This window comes from Alligator sinensis, unplaced genomic scaffold, assembly GCF_000455745.1.
Source record: "Alligator sinensis unplaced genomic scaffold, ASM45574v1 scaffold243_1, whole genome shotgun sequence".
Taxonomy (NCBI): Eukaryota; Metazoa; Chordata; order Crocodylia; family Alligatoridae; genus Alligator; species Alligator sinensis.
The window spans coordinates 2,757,219-2,775,734 of NW_005841841.1; the positions used below are offsets into that span (position 1 = coordinate 2,757,219).

General features: G+C 40.4%; 1 protein-coding gene across 10 annotated transcripts in view; it reads left to right on the plus strand.

The window, feature by feature from the left end:
- The window catches only part of BCOR (BCL6 corepressor), a 54,074-nt gene extending 35,886 nt beyond the window's left edge, over positions 1-18,188 (plus strand). For 9 of the 10 annotated variants that reach the window (XM_025205109.1, XM_006015649.2, XM_025205132.1 and 6 more), the window contains 5 exons: positions 5,644-5,810; positions 13,980-14,125; positions 15,372-15,449; positions 15,663-15,813; positions 17,053-18,188. In XM_025205109.1, the coding sequence (XP_025060894.1) occupies positions 5,644-5,810; positions 13,980-14,125; positions 15,372-15,449; positions 15,663-15,813; positions 17,053-17,347 (837 nt within the window). In that variant the 3' untranslated portion in view covers positions 17,348-18,188. Of the gene's footprint in view, positions 1-5,643; positions 5,811-13,979; positions 14,126-15,371; positions 15,450-15,662; positions 15,814-16,808; positions 17,026-17,052 lie in introns of those variants that run through there. The other variant, XM_014520613.2, reaches the window with a different exon arrangement.
- The last annotated feature ends 328 nt before the right edge of the window (positions 18,189-18,516 follow it).

Sequence of the window (18,516 nt, forward strand, 5' to 3'; positions counted from 1 at the left end):
CTGGACATGTGCCAGGATAATTCTTTTGAAAAGCTTCCCCAGGACCGAGGTAAGACTCACAGGCCTATAGTTTCCTGGGTCCTCCTTCCTCCCTTTTTTGAAGATGGGGACCACATTGGCCCTTTTCCAGCCCTCCCGCACATCGCCCGAGCGCCATGAGTGCTTGTAGAGCTGTCTCACTCCATGAGAGCTCAGTTTGTGACACCTTGTTAGTTTGATCACTCAGAGAAGCTGTCGGGCTGTTTCCCCTCTCACAACCAAAGCACTTGCATTCCAGGAAGTAGATTCTCTCTCTCAGGAAAGGGGATGAGTAGCAGGAACAAAATGTTAGAGGACGCGCAGAGATATACTCCTTTTTTAAATCATTGCTACCCCCTGCCCTCCCCAACAGTGGGAAAACATTGGCTGTGACACTGGTATGCATTGGCTTTAGGCCCTCCCTCATGCCTTGTAATTCTGTCTTGTTGCCATGTCTGCCAGTGGCGTGACTTTCTGAGCCTCACTGAAATCAGCCACTACGGCAGGGTGTGTGGAATTGCATGCAGTTCTGCAGCTGCAGATCAGCTAAAGACATTTAACAAGTTGCTTTTCATTACTGAAGAGATATATTCGTATCGACCAAGAGCTTAGATTAGCATTCTGTAAAACGGGGCAGGGGGGCAACCCTCAGCACAATTACTGCAAGTGGCAGGGGCAGCCTCTGCCTCCAGAATGTGGAAGATCAGGGAGGGGACAGGCAGCACAGCAGGAGATAGAGCGGGAAGCAGAAGTCAGAGTAGGAGATCAGACAGGGAGCGCAGGGCATGAAACCGAAAACAGGGCAGCATACTGCTTTCTGCTCCCAGCACAGAGAAGCAGATTAGGCAGAGGAAGGGGATCAGAGTGGCACTTACAGAGGTTACAGATTTAATTTGTGGCATGCTTACCAAAAAGCTTGGCTTCCACTGCTGTAAGCTGACATCAGATGACATCAGTTTCTCTTGGTAGGGCTAGCTCTAGAGCAAAACCATGGGAAGCCCTCTTCAACTCCATCTCCACCTGTGACCAGGTCCTCCCTTTGCAATCCAACCTCTGGTGCTGCATCTGCTGAAATAAGTATATGCGCATGCACATGCTGGGAGGCCTTCAGCAGGCATGTGGCTGGGTGATGCATTGCATAAGCCAGACAGCACCATTCTGTTGATGCTGCATCTAGTAACAAACAGCCAAATAGCAGCAGAGAATCATGGTGAAGTGGAAATTTAAGTTCGTCTAGAGAAATGGTCAGATCTTCTTTTTGCTACCCTTGTGCATAGTGATTCTCAGTCATCATGACTCGTCCCCTTGCCAATTCGGCACTGCAAACTGAAGTTGAAAAGTAGAGTAGGTTCCTTGGGGGTCATAAATAATGCTAAAGAGGGTACAAAACTGATGTAACATTTTAAATGAAGGCAGCATGTGTAGCCCTATACGCAAGCCTTTGATAAAATGGTTTCCGCCCTCTGCACTTTCTTAGCAGGTAATATGCTTTGTCTGTTGTCTTCCCACACACCTTCCCATTCTGAATGATAATTTATAGTCCCAGCATCAGACCCTGCTGTGGGAAGATAGTGTGAAGAATATGCATGGAGTCTAAAAAGCCTGGTGGTTTTGTTTGGCAGCAGAGATGTAGGAGCAGAAAGCAGCACCAGTAGCTGTAAAGTTTTTGTAAACTCCTCACTTCTTTACTCCCCACCTCCACCCCTCCATCCCAGTTCACTTCCTGGACTGTATTTGAACATATTTTCTGTCATTACTGTTGACTAATATATTCTCAGTGGCAGTGAATGAATAAGCTTGCCTAGATTTCAGCATTTTGTTTCTGGGTCTGTGAGCATGCAGAAAAGTTGCAGCAAGTATGCGTCTTGAGGGCCTGACTCAAAGACTTGAAGTTCATGTGAGTCGTGTTTTAATTTCAGCAGACTTTGGATCAGGTCCTTGGCAAATGCGGACAGTAGCACTGTGCAATTTAATCTCCCTTTTGGATCTAGGAAATTTCCCCTTTCAAAACAAATCTTTAAATGGCTTACGTTTGGTAAAGTATAATTTTAGCAATACTGTTTTTTGCCTATAAGGACCATAAAGGCATGGGGGTGAGAGCGGGGAGGAAATTACAAAAGCCGTGTGTAAGTTTGATGCAGGATGAAATGCTATTTTGTATTCTCCCTAGTGCTTTTTAGTGGAAGTGTTTCGTACTGTCAAACTTTTCAGCTCTCTTTAGTGAATTTAGGATTAGATCATAACCTGAAAGGAAGTGAAATTAGAGAAACATCCAGTGATCTGAGGAAAGATGCATGTTCCTTGGACACTTGCTACTGAAGGAAGACTATGAAGGAAGACAACCCTTCTTCCCTCCTAGATTTTCCATAGTATTGCATCAGTGGATCATGCAGTAGATTTCACCTGCATAATCCATAGATACTCATGGTGCTTTGAAGGCATCTGTCCAGAGCCTTGTGCTTCTCAGCAACTCCCCAGCTCTGTGTAGCTGTTCCTTTTTGGTGAGGCTGCCCTGGAGTTGTGCTGACCAGTTCCCCATATCCCCCTTAAAGTTTGAGAGGAGGGTTACTTTGTAGGTGAAGAGTGGCTCAGTAGAAAAGGTCATCAGGTTTTGGGCTCTACTATCTTGTAGGTTTCCCTGTAGGGTTGGATGGAGGAGAAACAAATGTTTTTGGCATCTAGTGTCAGGGAGCACAATGACCCTACATGCATTGAGACCTAGGCTGGGTGCCTGATTTTGTATATTTTAAATATGCTGAAATCGGGACATCTTTTCTTTTTCATTTATAGGTCAGATTGGGTTTAAAACTCTTGTTTAACATTTAAGGTTAACTACTTGGCTAAAGAAACTGCAGCAAGAAAAACAGCTATGGCAAAGCTCTTGCTGGCAGCAAGCTAGCTGACTCTTTGGATTAATTTAAGAGTAATTTTCAGATGGCTGCTTTAAATAGACCACCTGACTAGATCTAAATTGACCCATGCAAGCTTCACAACTTCTCTCTAAGGTTAAAGAGATACACACTTATGAAACGTGTTTATGCTGCCACATGTTCCTGCATTCAGCAATGACAGTTAATTTTTCTGTGAATTGAATAAATCATGTTAAAAAAGTTAATGAGGCATTTAATTAATTAACAATGTAGAGTTTTATGGTCTTCATAGTTACATTTTGTAGCTAGTGACATTCCTAACATAGAATTGCCCAACAGAATTAGCTTTTTTGTGTCCAGTCAATGGGCGTTCCATCATAGAATGGCTATTTCCTTTTAAAAAAACAAAACAGAAAAAAAAAAACTGAATTCAGATCCTTAATGATTTTTAAAAGGTTTTAGAATGACAGCTGGATACGCTAACCCACAGCATTCTCTTGAGAGTCATCTAGCTTGCTACCAGTGAGGCCTTTGTGTTGGGTCTGGTGGGTGGGCTCATTGCTGCCACCTTTTAAGGACAGCGTGCTTCATTCCACCTTCAAAAAAAGCACATGCAGACCTGAGGGCAGACTGTGTCTCCTGGTATTTCAGCATGTACTGTTGAGCCTTATTAGATTTGAAAAATAAATTATACCATTGTGGGTTTTTTCTGAATTTTTCTTTTTTAAAGGGGAAAAATTGCTAAAAGAATTTCACATAGCTTCTCCTCTTTGTCCTTCTGTTATCCATTTAAATGTGTATCTGCTTAAATTTTCCCACCAAAATAAATCAGCTTTTGCCTGAAAAAACTTACAATTAAAATGTTTCCGTTTTGAAGGGAATTCTTGCTTCCAGAATTTTAATTGCACATAGATCTCTCAAGTAGGCATGGGACAATGCCAGGAAGGATTCAACTTCCTAGACTGATTTCAGCCTTCAGAATTATTAATAGGGGTAATAAAGCTTTTGATTGGTAAGGCATCAGACTGCTGGGATCTAGGGTAAATTGATCTGTGCACCAGCAGTAAGTGGCTGATGCACTTGATCCCAATGTCATGTGACTGGGTTTCTTTCCTTAGCTGGGACAGACAGCTCATTAACTTGCTGCTATCCACTTTACTCTGGTTAGTGAGGGCCTGCTAAAAGAACAGCTTCATGCTGTATCCTAGATACCAGTTCTCGGGTCAGATATACCAAAGCACAGATTATTGTGGGCTTTCCGGTAGATTCTGAAACTGAAAGAAAAAATGCATTTTAGCCAGCATATATTTCATTCTTTTGGGAAAGCAAACAACCCCCACCTTGCTTCCAGATAAACATGAAGTTAGTTTACAAGACCACTGCGTATGCTTTAAAAGTAGAGAATACAAATAAATGGATTGCAGTTCCCCTTAGTACATTTTGAATTGTTTTACCGATTGTGGGGGGCATCCAACACAAATTGAATGAGACTTGTACCATCCCACATTTTTGGTTGAGTGATGGAGCAGTCATTGTTTCAAGGTTGCATGAGAGCATAGAGTTAAGGAGGACCTAGGCCCTCAACCATGATACATTTGACTGCAAGATAAATTGTGTTAAATACACATGACTTCCCACAGCATAGGTTAGTTACAGAAAACTAGCATCAGGGTCTACTTCTGAATGAAGAAAATCACTGGTTGAAAACTGGGCTTCACTGACTTCAGAGGAGCTAGAATTTTCTTAGGATTAGTTTTCTAGTGGCAAACATTGTCCCTTACACCAGCAGTTCGCAATCTGTGGTACGGGTACCACCAGTGGTACGGGTACCACCAGTGGTACACGGACAACCTGTCAGTGGTACACGTTAACAGATTTATTATAATTACTTTATATGACAAAAAATTGCTGGTGGTACTTAAGGTTGTATCATTTTAAATTGGTGGTGTGCAATCTGTTAAGAGCTTGGGAACCGCTGCTGTACACATTTAACAAAACAAACAACCCATTTCTTCATCAAGCTCACTTGATTATTGGTGTGCTTGGAATATTTTTGTGCCAAATTATGTATATTTAGAAGTCAGATTAAAATACATAAATACAGTAAACTCTTTGGAAACCGGCACCTTACAAGCCAGCGTGTTCTGTTAACTGGCATGCCGGCTTGTAAGGAAAAGTGAAACTGGAAGTGCCCACCGTGGCTTGCATGGCCCGGGGCAAGCAACCTGCGCTTCAGGGCCCACCTCCCCGTCCCTCAGGGCCCGTGGGAGGGGCGGCGATGCAGCCGGAAGGGCGGAGGGACATGGCGGGAGAAGTGGCAGCCGGGGCTGCTCAATTAACTGGCATATTTTGTTATCCAGCATCCCCCATTCCTGGGGGATGCCAGATAACAGAGCTTTTACTGTAGAGGCCATATTTTAGTTCTTAAAATGTGGGCATCTTTTCTGTGCTTTCTGACATTAGCCAGTACAGACAAATCCCTTTTGTGTGCATAAAGAGCTCACTTCTGCTTAGTTACAAAGCTGTTGTACTTGTGAAAAAAATTATTGTCTCTGGCTTTCAAAGTTACACTTCTCCCTCAAGAGGAATTAAAAACTATACAACTGTCTCTATCTCCCTTTCCTTTCCAGACAGGAGACAGCCTATTCAAAGGGAGGTAACCCAACCATAACCTAAACATGTTAAAGGAAAGGTATGCACATCTCCACAGCAACAAATAACTTGATCTATCTATTTTCCCTTTCTCTGTTTCCAGGAAGTGGTACTCTATTGTTTGGAAAACAAGGTCTGTGATGTAAATCATCGTGACAATGCAGGTTATTGTGCCCTGCATGAGGCCTGTGCCAGAGGCTGGCTGAGCATCGTGCGACATCTCCTCGAGTACGGGGCTGACGTTAACTGCAGCGCTCAGGATGGAACCAGGTTAGCAGCACTATGATTACGAAGATAAATAGCTAGTACTTTGTAGCAGGCTAACGGAATAACAAATGACCAGATAATGTTATGGATGCGTGAGATCCACTTTGTTTCCCAAAGAAAAGAAAAAAGAAAAAAATGATTAAAGAAACTTGTCTTCCAAGTGTTGGTATCCTAGAAGATGTCTGGCTCTTCAGTTTTGTAAGTTCTGGAGTTGACTAGTTTACACGCAGTAGAAATTTAGAATACTTTTGAAATAGCTATTGCATGTTTCATTAGCATGTCTAGTATCTGGGGAAGCAATCCGGCTGCTTACAAAAGCTTATGCTATACATCTGATTAGTTAGTCTATAAGGTACAGTTCCACTTTGCCTTCTCTCTAATTGCTAGTCAAGTCAGGTATGAAGAGGGCAATGACAGACTCCTCACTCATGTAATTCCCCTCCCACTTTTTTTATGGACTGAGGAAGCACATTTTTTTTATTGCAGTTTGTTTGGTGTGCAGTTCATTCTTTCTATTTTATTAGTGTCCATGATAGTTTTTAGAAAAATAAAAGTGTATTATTATACACTTTTTTCATTTCTGGATCTTTTATGAAGTTTTTAATTGAACAGTCAAAAGAAATGCTACCTGCAGGCTATGATCCTGTTTATACATTCTAGGTCCTTTATTTTTGCCAAAATGTTTGCTTTATTAGAGTTGGTGCCAGGCAGCACTGCATTTGCAAGTACCTTGTGCATTAGTTGTGATTCAGTGTTGGTGCTGTTGTTTATTTTAAAACTTTCTTTTTTTCATTCAGTAATTGAGATGGTTTTGTGAAAGTCTGCCTGCCTATTCTTCCTCTGCTGACACTGGCAGTTTTTGCTTTCATCAGTACCATAGATATTTTAGTTCCTGTTTTGGGGGTAGAGGTGAACTTTTTTCTGTGTTGTGGGGGTTGAGGAGGTTGTTCTGAATGATTTCTTTACCATTTAGTGCATATTGTTAAGTACAAGAAGTTCATTATCTAATCTTAAATGCTTCATCTTTTTTTTCCTGGAGAGCTTTTTCCCTTCAGTGCTTTGAAGAGCAGTAGGGCAGGTCATTTTATATTCTAAGGGGCACCTGCAGTTAGTTAGCAAAATGTGATAAAGTATTCCAGTTATCACCATCCAAATAACCCATATGTAAAATTAGCATAACTAAATCTGTTTCTTTTGTTTCTAAAGTCTTTGTGTATCAACTTGAAATATAGTTGGGTGGGGAGAAGTTGGGAAAACAAAGCACCAAGAGTCCTGGTGAAAATGGTTCCTTAGATGATGTTGATGGGCACCATTACCAGCATATCAGTAGAGAAAGGAGAGGTTTCTGGAAAAAAACATTAAAACCAGGGCTGAATAGAAAGATCCCTTCCCCATCTCTGACAGACAAAGGGAGAAAATGGTAACCATCCAAAAAAACCCAAACCAACCAAAATCCCCCCAAGGCACCTAAAATTGTTTTCTGGTATCTCTTTCTCTGAATCAGTGTCATTCCTAAGTAGAAATAGATAGGCCATCATGAAAAGCATGCTAAATTGTTTGTTTCATTTGCCAGGACAATCTGTATAGAAAACTAATCTGAGAAAGTTTCCAAATATTCAGTAGCATGTATAAATTGAGATACCACCTTCTAATCCAGTTCATAAATACCAATTATTTCTGCCATGCCAGGAAAGAAATTAGTGAGGACTTCAGTTGTGTCTTTTTGACCTGTTTGCAGGGGGGAGGACAGTTTAGAAAAAGATACATTGCTAAATCGCAACAACATGATCACAGGTATTACAGGCAGAACTCCCTTCACATACTGGTAGCAGATTTAACTTCTTGAAAAGCTTCTCCATACATGATGTATACCAAAACAGACATAATCTACTGTTGTTACCTAGGAGGAGTCTGGAGAATAAAGAACAGAGTAAAGGACCTTGTAGAGCACCCCCTGCTTTTTTGGTTTGCATAAGACTTCTGTCCCAGCGAAAGAAAATTAGGACATTCATAAGACAAATCATGTTTCTCCTGTGAAGCCTTAATAATGGTCTGTGTCCCTTTGGATTTTAAGGAGGAAAAATGTAAGAAGCATGCACCTGGTCTCCCTCGGTTCTTTTACTTCTTTACTAGAATTCCTGAGCTTTCTAGCCACTTAAACCAGGAACAGTGTTCACATCTGAAATGTCATAGTACTCTGCTTTTGCTTAAACTGAATATGCCTAATCTGCCCTCTGTGCCATTCAGCAAGCACAATATCCAAATAATTTTCAAGTTGCCAAACAACAATGAAATAACATACTTTTGGAGTTCCATTTTGGGATTGTAAAAGTGACTCCCTGAAGGCCAAGCCATAGTGGTATATCTGCACGCACTTTGTGTTTCTCTAGGATGTATCTTGGCTTCCAGTATGATCCCCGTCTACCACTGTTAAGATCTGTCCTATTTACTACCATCTGCTTTTCGACACTTAACATGTATTCTCCAGAATACTAGCCATTGCTGTTGTGCTGTCAGCCCCTGCGGATACAAGTCTGTTCTATTGCTGAACTAATAATAAAAAATTATTGGAGAAGGAGTTGAGATCTTTAAGTCTTGTCTCAAATATGCTGCAGTCGCTAAGGTCTTAATTGCAGTTCCCTATAAATGAGCCCTGGTAAACATTTTCTTTTTTTGGCAGAGCCCAATAAATGTCTTTGCTCGACAAAGAGCTTGAGGTGACCAACTATCTGATATTAGCAAGCACCATTATTGACTTGTTAGACCTTGCCTTCTGATTCTTTCGTTTTAATCACCAGTGTGTCCTCCTCTCCTTCATGACAAGAATAGGCATTCTTCAAATGAAGTGTGACTGTTCTAAATATAAAGCCTATGTAAATATAGGCTGTGGGTGCTGACTTCTAACTATTGCACCTTTACCTCTGTTAACCATGAGTTCTCTGCATTGCCTGGTAGACTGTGGTCAATGCACTAAGCCAGAGAGAATGGCTTTCCCCAGCCAGGTTATTTTGCTCTTTTGGCAACTGAATTAAGCTGGTCTCTTGCTAAGAGGGCCCTGCCAGAATGGCTTTCTGCCTTTTGTTCTTCTTGGCAGGATGATATCCTGCAACAGCTCATTTTATTAGAGGAGTGTTAACTGGCTTAGCCATCCTCCAACAGCTTGCACCTTGTGTTCTCTGCTGCAGCCTTAAATAACAGCAGGCACTGAAATGAAAGTCTAGCATCAAGACATTGCGTTGCACAATAAATAACAAACAGCAGACTTGCAGGCCTTTCTTTGCAACAAGGGAATTCTGGGGGTGTCTTAATGATGAAGAGTAAACCTTGAATGGTCTGGTAATTGCCAGCACCCTGTGAGGGAATTGGGAAACTTCAATTGCAAGTTTTCCTAATCTAAAAAGTAGGGTGAATTAGCACAAGGTAGAGAATCTGGATCCTTGCCTTTATATAGGATAGTATTCCTTCAGAGCTCCCTTCTGAAGCTAACAAAGAGGGGTCTTTCTAAGGGCTTATTTAAATGCAGGTTATACTGCTTTACCTACAGCATTGGGCATAGGTAATCACTGCTTCTGAAATTCCCAGAAAATAAATCATTTGGATGAGTGAATAAAGCCCTGTAGTGGGTTCCAGAGGATTCTTTCTCTCTCTCTTTAATTAATTACTAATTGGTGTGATTTGTTATGGATTATTGGAGGAAGTTGTAATTTATGGTAGAGGTATTTTTGCCATTTCCAGAGAGATTAACATGGACAGAAATGTGAAAACTCCTTTACATGTCACCCTGAGTAGAAATGTTAGTACTTGATTGTGCTTTTAGGCTGCATTTGACAGGGGCTCTGTTGGCTAGTTCAGGGTTCCAGCAAATACGCTTATGGTGCTCTCTCTGTCCACGTTTGCTCACCCACCTTTTAACTCTGCTTTTTCTTCCTCATCTCTGGGCACCATTTCCTTTTTTTTTCTTCCTTTTTTTGCTCTTTCCTTCTCTTGCTTCCTCCCATGTGCTGAGCTTTCCCCTTCATGTTTTGAACTCCTGTTATGTTTTTGAAAGCCTCCTCTCCCACCAATTGCAGGCAGTTATAGAAGACAAATACAGAGGAGCTGCTCTTTGATGGGGTCTGAGGGTGGGTCAGGAAGCTCAAACAGTTCTTGCCACTGGTGGGGGTGTGTGTATGTGCATAAAAAAGATAGGGCTCTGAGGCCTGAAAAGCAGCTGCTTCCTGTGCAGGCTTCCTGCAGCACTAGAGCAGGGGAAGCAGTTCCTGCAGGTCACTGCAGTAAGGGGTGTGAGGGGGAGGCACGGCTACGCTGAGCTGAGCTGAGCTGAGCTGAGCTGAGCTAGGAAGCTGCTCTGCCTGGGGAGCCATAGCCTGCGCTGGTGTGCACTTGAGGAGAGGCAGGAACCACCCTGGCCTCCCAGCAAATATCAGTCACTTCCACCAAGCCCATTCCCAGAGAGAAAAAAAACAAATGTAATGGTTACTCTGATTCCTCCTGGCTTTGGCCAGATCTGCCATACCAGACTTCTTTGCAAACTGGGTATCCCAGGGAGGAGGGGAGTGGGCTCCAGTAATCGTGTACAGCAGATTTGATGCTGCTTCCCCTTCCTGGGCCTCCTAAGGGGCCAGCCTATCTTTTAAGAAGTGTGTGCTGGGGTCAGTAAATCAATATGATGGCATCAGTGTGTGGGTTTTGGACAGTATTTCCAATGCAGATGGGCCTTAGGGAACGTGCCAGACCAACAACTTCTTTTAAAAGCTCAGTTAAGCTTGTAAATGTGGGGTTTTTTTTCTTTTTAAAGAAAAGATCAGTTAGAAAATCCTGATTTTTAAAATAATATGGAAGATCCAAATATTCAAAGTTTTAAGACTTAAATAAAAGAATTAGTAAATCTATATGTAATTTCTTCAGCTCTGGCTGGCTGCCAATGTCCTGTCCTGTCCTGTCCTGTCCTGTCCCCACCACCTTCCCCCCCAACCTTAAACTAAGGTCTGCTTTTTGCCCAGCAGGCTCCATACTTATTTGCATCTTTTCACCGTGGGTCACAGACTGTCCCCCTCTCCTAGCATAGCATAGCATCCACTGCACTTACACGTGCCACCAGTCTTTACTTCAATTACCTGGTGATAGCAAGAATCACAAGCATTTCCTTGTCACTTCCCTAGCAGCACCACATCTTATTACATGTTTCTTACTACCCCATAGAATATATAGTTACCAGAGCCAGGACAGTTCCCCCTGTACACACCCTGTACAAATCAAAGAACAGTCTCTGCACAAGAAGGCTGACTGTCTGAGACAAGAGACATTAGATAGATACAGAGAGAATAAAAGATAAAAGTAGCAGTAGCAGCATGTCTCCTCAGTACTCTTTACCCAAACACATCGAACTACTTCTGTTCCCCAAGCACATCGAACTACTTCTGTGTCCTCCACATTGTGGGCTTGATGCAGAAATTAGCAGCTGGCATTCTCTGGCCTGCTGTATGCAGAGGGTTAGACTTGGATCATCCATGATCCCTTCCAGCCTTCAAAATCTACAAATCTAGGTTTTGATACTGGCTTTCCTTAGAATACCAAGTCTGGTTTGAAGGCCACAGTCCTTATTTTCTAGGCATTCAATATCTAAAAGATGTCAGGATAACTTAAAGAGAACATAAAGGCTGGGAATGAAAATTGTGGTTTGTTACCTTAGTACAGTTTTAGGTGTAGGTACCAAGGGAGATCTGGCCTGTGCAAGAGCTAGAGCTTTCTCATGAGCAGGTTAGAGACTGTGGGATGAGCAACTCCCCAGGGACTGAGAATTAACAGAGATTTTGCCAGTTTTTATTGCTAGTTTCAGATGTACTTCCTTTGGTCCTGCATCTCTAATATAAGCATGTAGCATGGTATATATAAAACATAAAACAATTGATGTGCCATGCTTCCAGCACAGAAAGAGAACAGGCGCCTTGTGTGTGACAGTCACATTGTTTAATATGCTATTAGAAGGCACACAGATGCTTTGGTGAAGAGGACATTGTAAGACAGCATGAAAGTGAATCCAATTGTAGACAGAAGTGACAATTTTTTCCTGATCTGGTCACAGAAAGCAATTTATAGCTGTGACCAAACACAAGTACATGGCTGCAAACAGCTTAAAAATGGCCGATCGGGTGAAAACCTGACCCTCCATTGCATGAAGTATCAAATGAAGACATTTCAAAATGTAGCATCTTTTGTAACTTGTGTCTGGGGAGCTCCAGGGCTGTCCTGTTCTCAGAATGGGAGGGGGGAAAGGGAGCAGAGGGAGTTCAGTCTGGGGGGGTTTCCACCCCCTGGAGGGTGGGCTGGATATTGGAGCCCTCTGTGGGGGGGGCTCCAATTCACCCACCCACCCTTCAGCACCAGCTGGGGAGCCCCAAGAACAAGCTCCCTCTGTTGCCTTTCCCCCCTCCCATTCTGCAAACGGGGAGCATTGGCAGAGAGCTGTGGCCATTGCTACGGGAACATGGCTGCGGGCTCCCAGCCCACAGCGGGATTCCTCTCCCCCCTGGAATCAACAGCTAACTTCTATTTGGCCCTGCCTAACATTGTAACTCAGACTGCTTTTCAAAAATCCTTCTGAGTTCCTGCCGGGAGCTGCACGTCTGTCTGCACCCAGTTGTGCTCAAACAAATTACTCCGTAAGCTTGACACTCAAGTCCCCCTCATCCACTAGACAAGCCATATCTTTTCTGGAAGAGGATCACTACATCTTCCATTTCAAGCTGCTCCCGTACCTCTGATCCTGCCAGACTGTCATACCTGTGACCTCACGTTAAGTTCATCAGAAATTGCACCGTAATTAGCTCTGTTTGGTCAGGATGGAAGCCATCTTGTTTGGAAGATGCAGGTGCGCACAGTCCTTTTGTTGATGGCCTGTGGGGGTGAAACTCTTCCTGGGTTGTTGGTGCAGGGGGTAGGGTGACAATTGTTTGCTAAGTTCCAGGTGTCTATTTTTTGAATGATTTAATATTTTGAGGATTTTGCAGGAAAGTCCTATGTCACTATATGTCTTTATGGCTCTTGTCTTCTGAAATAGATGAGTTTGAAAGTTTTAGTGTCTGGTGTGTCTTGTTTGGTAGCAATTGTGTAGATGCCTGGGATGCTAAACGTAGGGGAGTACAAAGGAGTATTATCTTTTTGAGAAAATGAATTTAATTGTTGTAATTAGAGGCTACTGAATTTAATATCCTCTCTGCAGCCACTCTCCTGCTCACCTCCTTTTGAGACTTTTTGTTTTTTTGTTTTAAAACCTGTTTCCATTAGAGGCTACATGTTCTGTTGCAGATAACTCCAGTTGTGTGTGCTCAGTGTTTTAAAGACAGAAATTTCTTACAATTTTATAGAAACTTAACTTGGACTTACATGCATGCATATTCATTACTATTTATGATTTCTGAAGTCTCAAAATATGCATCTGTTTTTATACATTGATGATGTTCGTAAAATGTGTAATGTTGCCATCTAAGAGATCATAGAGAATAACATCAAAACAGTCATATGCTTTGATTTTTGGACCGACCCCATTCTACAAGTGGAGTATCTGAATTGTTCCATGAATATATTAATTACTACTTAAATATATAGATATTGCTGCAGATTAATTCATGGCAAGTTTTCACAAATGACTCCTACATACATAATTTAGAACCGTTAGGTAACTTTAATTTATCCATCTACCCAGACGACAGTTCAATGAGTCTGTCCTCCCCAGCCCGTCTGGTTAAATTATATTGGCTGACATTTGGAATGTTGTAGTGGTTTGCCTAAAGTGAAGTACTTTATAGTGATAACACATATTCTGCCAACCGCTGTGTGTTTAGTAACATCAGTGTAACTTCTGTTGGAGCATCTGGAATAGGTGCTGTAGGTAGTGTACAGGCTCCCTCAAATGGCTATGGCTCTGTAAAGACGGGCAAAGTGTAAGGAAACGAGAACTGATAACTAAGTAAAATAAGCAACTCATGGACTAATGGCCCGGTTGATAATTCTGTTGTGGCTTTGTTTTTTGTTTTACTTAGTTGTGCTTGCCTGGCAGAGGTACAATTTATAAATAAGGCGACAGCAGTGACTCTGCACTGACTTCAGATTTACACTGATTTAACACTAGTATGTTTAAAAGTTTAACTCTAAGAAATCTGTTTTTTCTAGGCCTATCCATGATGCAGTGGAAAACGATCATTTAGAAATTGTCCGCTTGCTACTTTCTTATGGCGCTGATCCAACACTTGCTACATACTCAGGTAGAACCATTGTGAAAATGACACACAGTGAGCTAATGGAAACATTTCTGACAGGTATGTTTCCCTGTGTTGTTCTGTTTGTTTTTGATTTTTTGTTTTTTTCATGATACCATGATTTCACTGAGGCATTTCCTGCCTCTGAAGCCCCAAACAACCAAAGTTTGATTGTTCATTGTAAACAGTTATTATAATACACTTAAGTGACTTAATATTTTGTGTGCCAAAAGCAGTGAGAAGTAAAAATTGGGAGCAAGGCTGTGGACGCTGACTTGTATGCTATTTGAAATTTCTAGTATGGTGTATAATGTGTTGCCATCGGATTTTATTATTGAGAGACCTGCTGTTTGGACCCTGATCAGAGTAGTTACTATGAGTACACAAAAATCTGTTTAAACTAAAATAAGAAAATTGCCAAATATAATCGCTGTGCATTACGGATAATTAATTACATCTATTCATATGTCTTAGATTTTAGATTTTAAGTTTTAGTGATTTATTTCCCCCTCTGTTTTTACCTTTTAAAAAGTTCAACCTACTATTTTTTGTTTACAAACCTATGAAATCAAGCTATTAAATATATAAATGCACTAAAATGTATGGAAACATTTTAATAGGTTCTTATTTTCCCTGTTAATTTTGGGGGTAAATATGGTTGAAATGTTTTGTCATTTCATGGGACCTTTTTATTATTTATAATCATTAAATTCAACTACCTGCTGTGTATCAAATCTAAAGGATTCCTTTTAGAGAGCAAGGAGATATCTGCACTGTCCTGAAGTCCAACAGGCTGGAGCTCCCAAACGAATTTCAACATATTGCAGTGTAATTCACTGGCAAATCTCACAGGCTAAGGCTATACACTAGCTAAAAACAGCTTAGGAGTGATGGGATCTTACTGTAATACTCCCTTTTCTAGTCTCTTCATGTCTGCATTTTATATTCCAAATTCCTTATCTCCAGGAATTGTGTAGGGAGAAAAGTACTAATTAGTTACTACAAGTCAAAGCTCAGGACTCCCTGGGCTATGGTCTGTCACTGCAATTTGTGTAAGGATACAACTTTTTATGGGTGGAGTCAGGGGTAGAAAAGGGGCCTATGGGGAAAGTATATTCCAGGAATATTCACAGGAATGGTATGTGCATGCTGTTCTTCGTATTACGTACATGAAGACTATTTTGTGGATTCTTTGAAGGGAAGTCTGAAGTATGCATATTGAGACCCTATGACACACTGTCTGCTAAATTTGCCAGGTTTTGGTCTTCTGATCAGTGTGTTTTTTGTTGTTGTTTTTCCTCTCTAGAGTATTTAACTGACCTGCAAGGTCGAAGTGTTGATGACCCTGGTTTGTACTGGGATTTCCATGGCAGCTCTGTGTGCGGTGAGCAAATGTTATCCTTTATTTTTTGTATGTGAAGGAGTTTCAAAACATTATATAGAATGTGTGGGATTTTGTTTAGTTTTGTGGTAGAGGAAGTTAGAAGGGAAGCATCTAATCTTATTTACTGCTTAGATTTAATGGATATATTGCAGGTTTTGCTTTACTATTCTTGTAATGCTGATTGGTATTTTTTGCTTTGTTTTAAAAAACTAGATCCAAAAGATGAATCTGGATTTGACATCTTGGCAAACCCCCCAGGTGCAAGTGATGAGGATGAAGATGGCTTTAGCGATGTTTTTGAATTTGAATTTTCAGATGGGCCTCTCTTGCCATGTTACAACATTCAAGTGTCTCTTTCTCAGGGGTAAGAACAGATAGAACTTCATTGAGAAAATAGCTGAAATAATCTGTTGGACATGGCAGTACATCAGTAATCTGGAGCTATTGCTGGTATTAGAGTACCACCATTTAGAATTTAAAGGATAGTGTAGCATAGTTTTTAAATAAAAATGTTATGCAGTGGTAGGTAAGGGGTCAGTAGGAGTGTGGAATTCCAAATAGCAAAAGGAATTTCAGTCAGTATTCTTATACTGTCTTTTTAGAAAATAAAAAGTATAATGGTGCTTTATAAATTGCAGTTAACATAAAAAGGTAGTTTACTATTTATTTTTGTACATCTCAGAAAACAGTGAACTAATGATTGAACACAAGACACATCAAACTTATGTTCACTACCTAAAAAATGACCCAAATGCACATGTATACTTCAAGCAGATTAAGAAAGTAGTGTTAGTTGTATTTATCTTGGTGAAATTTTCCCTTTTTAATTTGCATATCACTATTGCTAAATGGATGTTTTCCTGTGGATGACAAAATGGCAGCATAACTACAGCTCCATCATTCTCATGCAAAACAGAATTTGACCTGTGGCTCACACAAATAGAGAAACGACTTATAGCACACTGTGGTTGTACACACATACTGTGATGCTGTTGATCACACAGACCTGACGGTTATAATTATGTAGTAGCTCCTAAATATGTCTTAGCTCAGTAAACAAGCACTGTTCTGGTTTGTAGCAGCTGTGTATCTTAAAAGATAATAAGGCATTTTAAACCAATCAAAACTGATATACGTGGAGATCAAATTGAAAAAAAAAATCTGAAAAATCCAACTAATTGATTTTTCACTATTGGCTGCTTTAAAATTCTGAGCTGCTGCAGATTTTAATTATTTAATAAGCCATTTGCTAGCTGCTAAATACAAAGGAACGCTCAATCGTGTAAAGACTTAACACATGCGAGTAGTCATCAGCGTGACTATTAACATGTGTAAAGGTATATACCTCTGTGTTTACAGGACCTGGATCTCCGTTAATTCATCATATGGCTAGACTGCTGCCCCCAAAGCCATGGTTGGATATAATATGTGTAGCTATTTCCATGTGGACGTACTACCAGTAGTACTATTGATTTCAGTGGGACTATTTGCATGGGTACAATGACTGAGATGTGAGACATAAGGAAAAGCTACTTCTTGCATAATCAGGATGATGGAAACTTCATGGCAGTTGTTTGAACCCTCCCTTTCCTTTGTTCTACAGACCACGGAACTGGCTACTGCTCTCCGACGTGGTAAAGAGGCTGAAAATGTCATCTCGCATATTCCGTTGCAACTTCCCTAAGCTGGAAGTTGTCACAATCACAGAGGCAGAGTTTTACAAACAGGTTTCTTTAAGTCAGTTGTTCTCTTGCGCTGAGGACCTTGGAGCTTTTAATCCAGAAAGCAAGGAACTGTTGGACTTAGTAGAGTTTACGAATGATCTTAAGACTTTGCTTGGATCCTCACTTGAGTGGGTGCATCCAGTTGATGACCATCCCTTGGATATTCATTGGTGAACCACCAGGCCACTTAATGTACAGTATCTTATAAAGTTAATTCTTTATGTATATGTGTTTAAAATGCAATTGTTTCTGTAAAGAAAGGACACTATTAAATATGAAAATATCTTTCCTTTATATAAGAGAACTGAATTCCAGTTGGATGGATTTTGGAAGATTTTTTTTTTTAAATTTTAATCGGTTTTTACAAAGTTGTTATATAAATGTTTCTTTAAATGCACACAGGCTTTGGGATAAGTTTGTTTTTACTTGGAACACATTTTTTAAAAAAAAAACACAAAAAGAACACACCCACACATTGACTTTGTTTCATACAAAGCACTGATTACACAGAACATACTTTTATAGGTGATGTGATCAAAGTCATGTGGCTTGTTTGGGAGATAGAATTTGGTAAGGCACTTCATGATATTATTTTTGTTTTTTTGTTTACAGAATTACCTGCTTTGGCCAGGTAAGCACTATTGAATATAATTCAGTAGTTTGTAATATAAATTAAAACCCATATCCATACACATCAACTAATTGTATGAACTTTTGTATCCTAATTTAAAAGCTGTGAAATTTAGTTTTCACGCATCAAACCGGATTGTTTATATATGTTTAAACATTTTATGCTCTTTATTTAAAGAAGACTTTGAACTATTTTTTCTGTACCTTGTAAGATATTGAAAAACTAACATATGTTGAAGTTGCTTGAAACTGTACATAAACTAAAATTTTTGAATTGTGTGTTTTATGTTTGAGATCTGTGTTTTAACTTTGTAAGTAAATTCTCCTGCCTTTGTATTTATATTTTACAAAAATTTTCTTAAAGGCAATAAAACTGTTGAGAAATGAAGAAGTTGATGTGGCTTCCTTTAATTCTGTGCATGATTGTAAAATTGAACTGCTGACTTTGTGATGGTTACATAAATGGTGCTAAGGAGGTGCTGGGAAGCAGCTTTATGAAATCTGATGTTAGATTCATGTTGGCCTAACAAGGCCAGGAGAAAATATTGGAAGTTTTATATGGAACAGAAACAAATCAAGCTTCTCTCCCATAAAATCTCAGCATTTATAGGTGGTTCTCTGAGTTATCTTGTACTTTAGAAGTGGTGAATTTATGCAATTCTCCCTCCATTTACTTTTCATTTTTAAGTTGGTTAGACTGCTTGAGTTTTCTT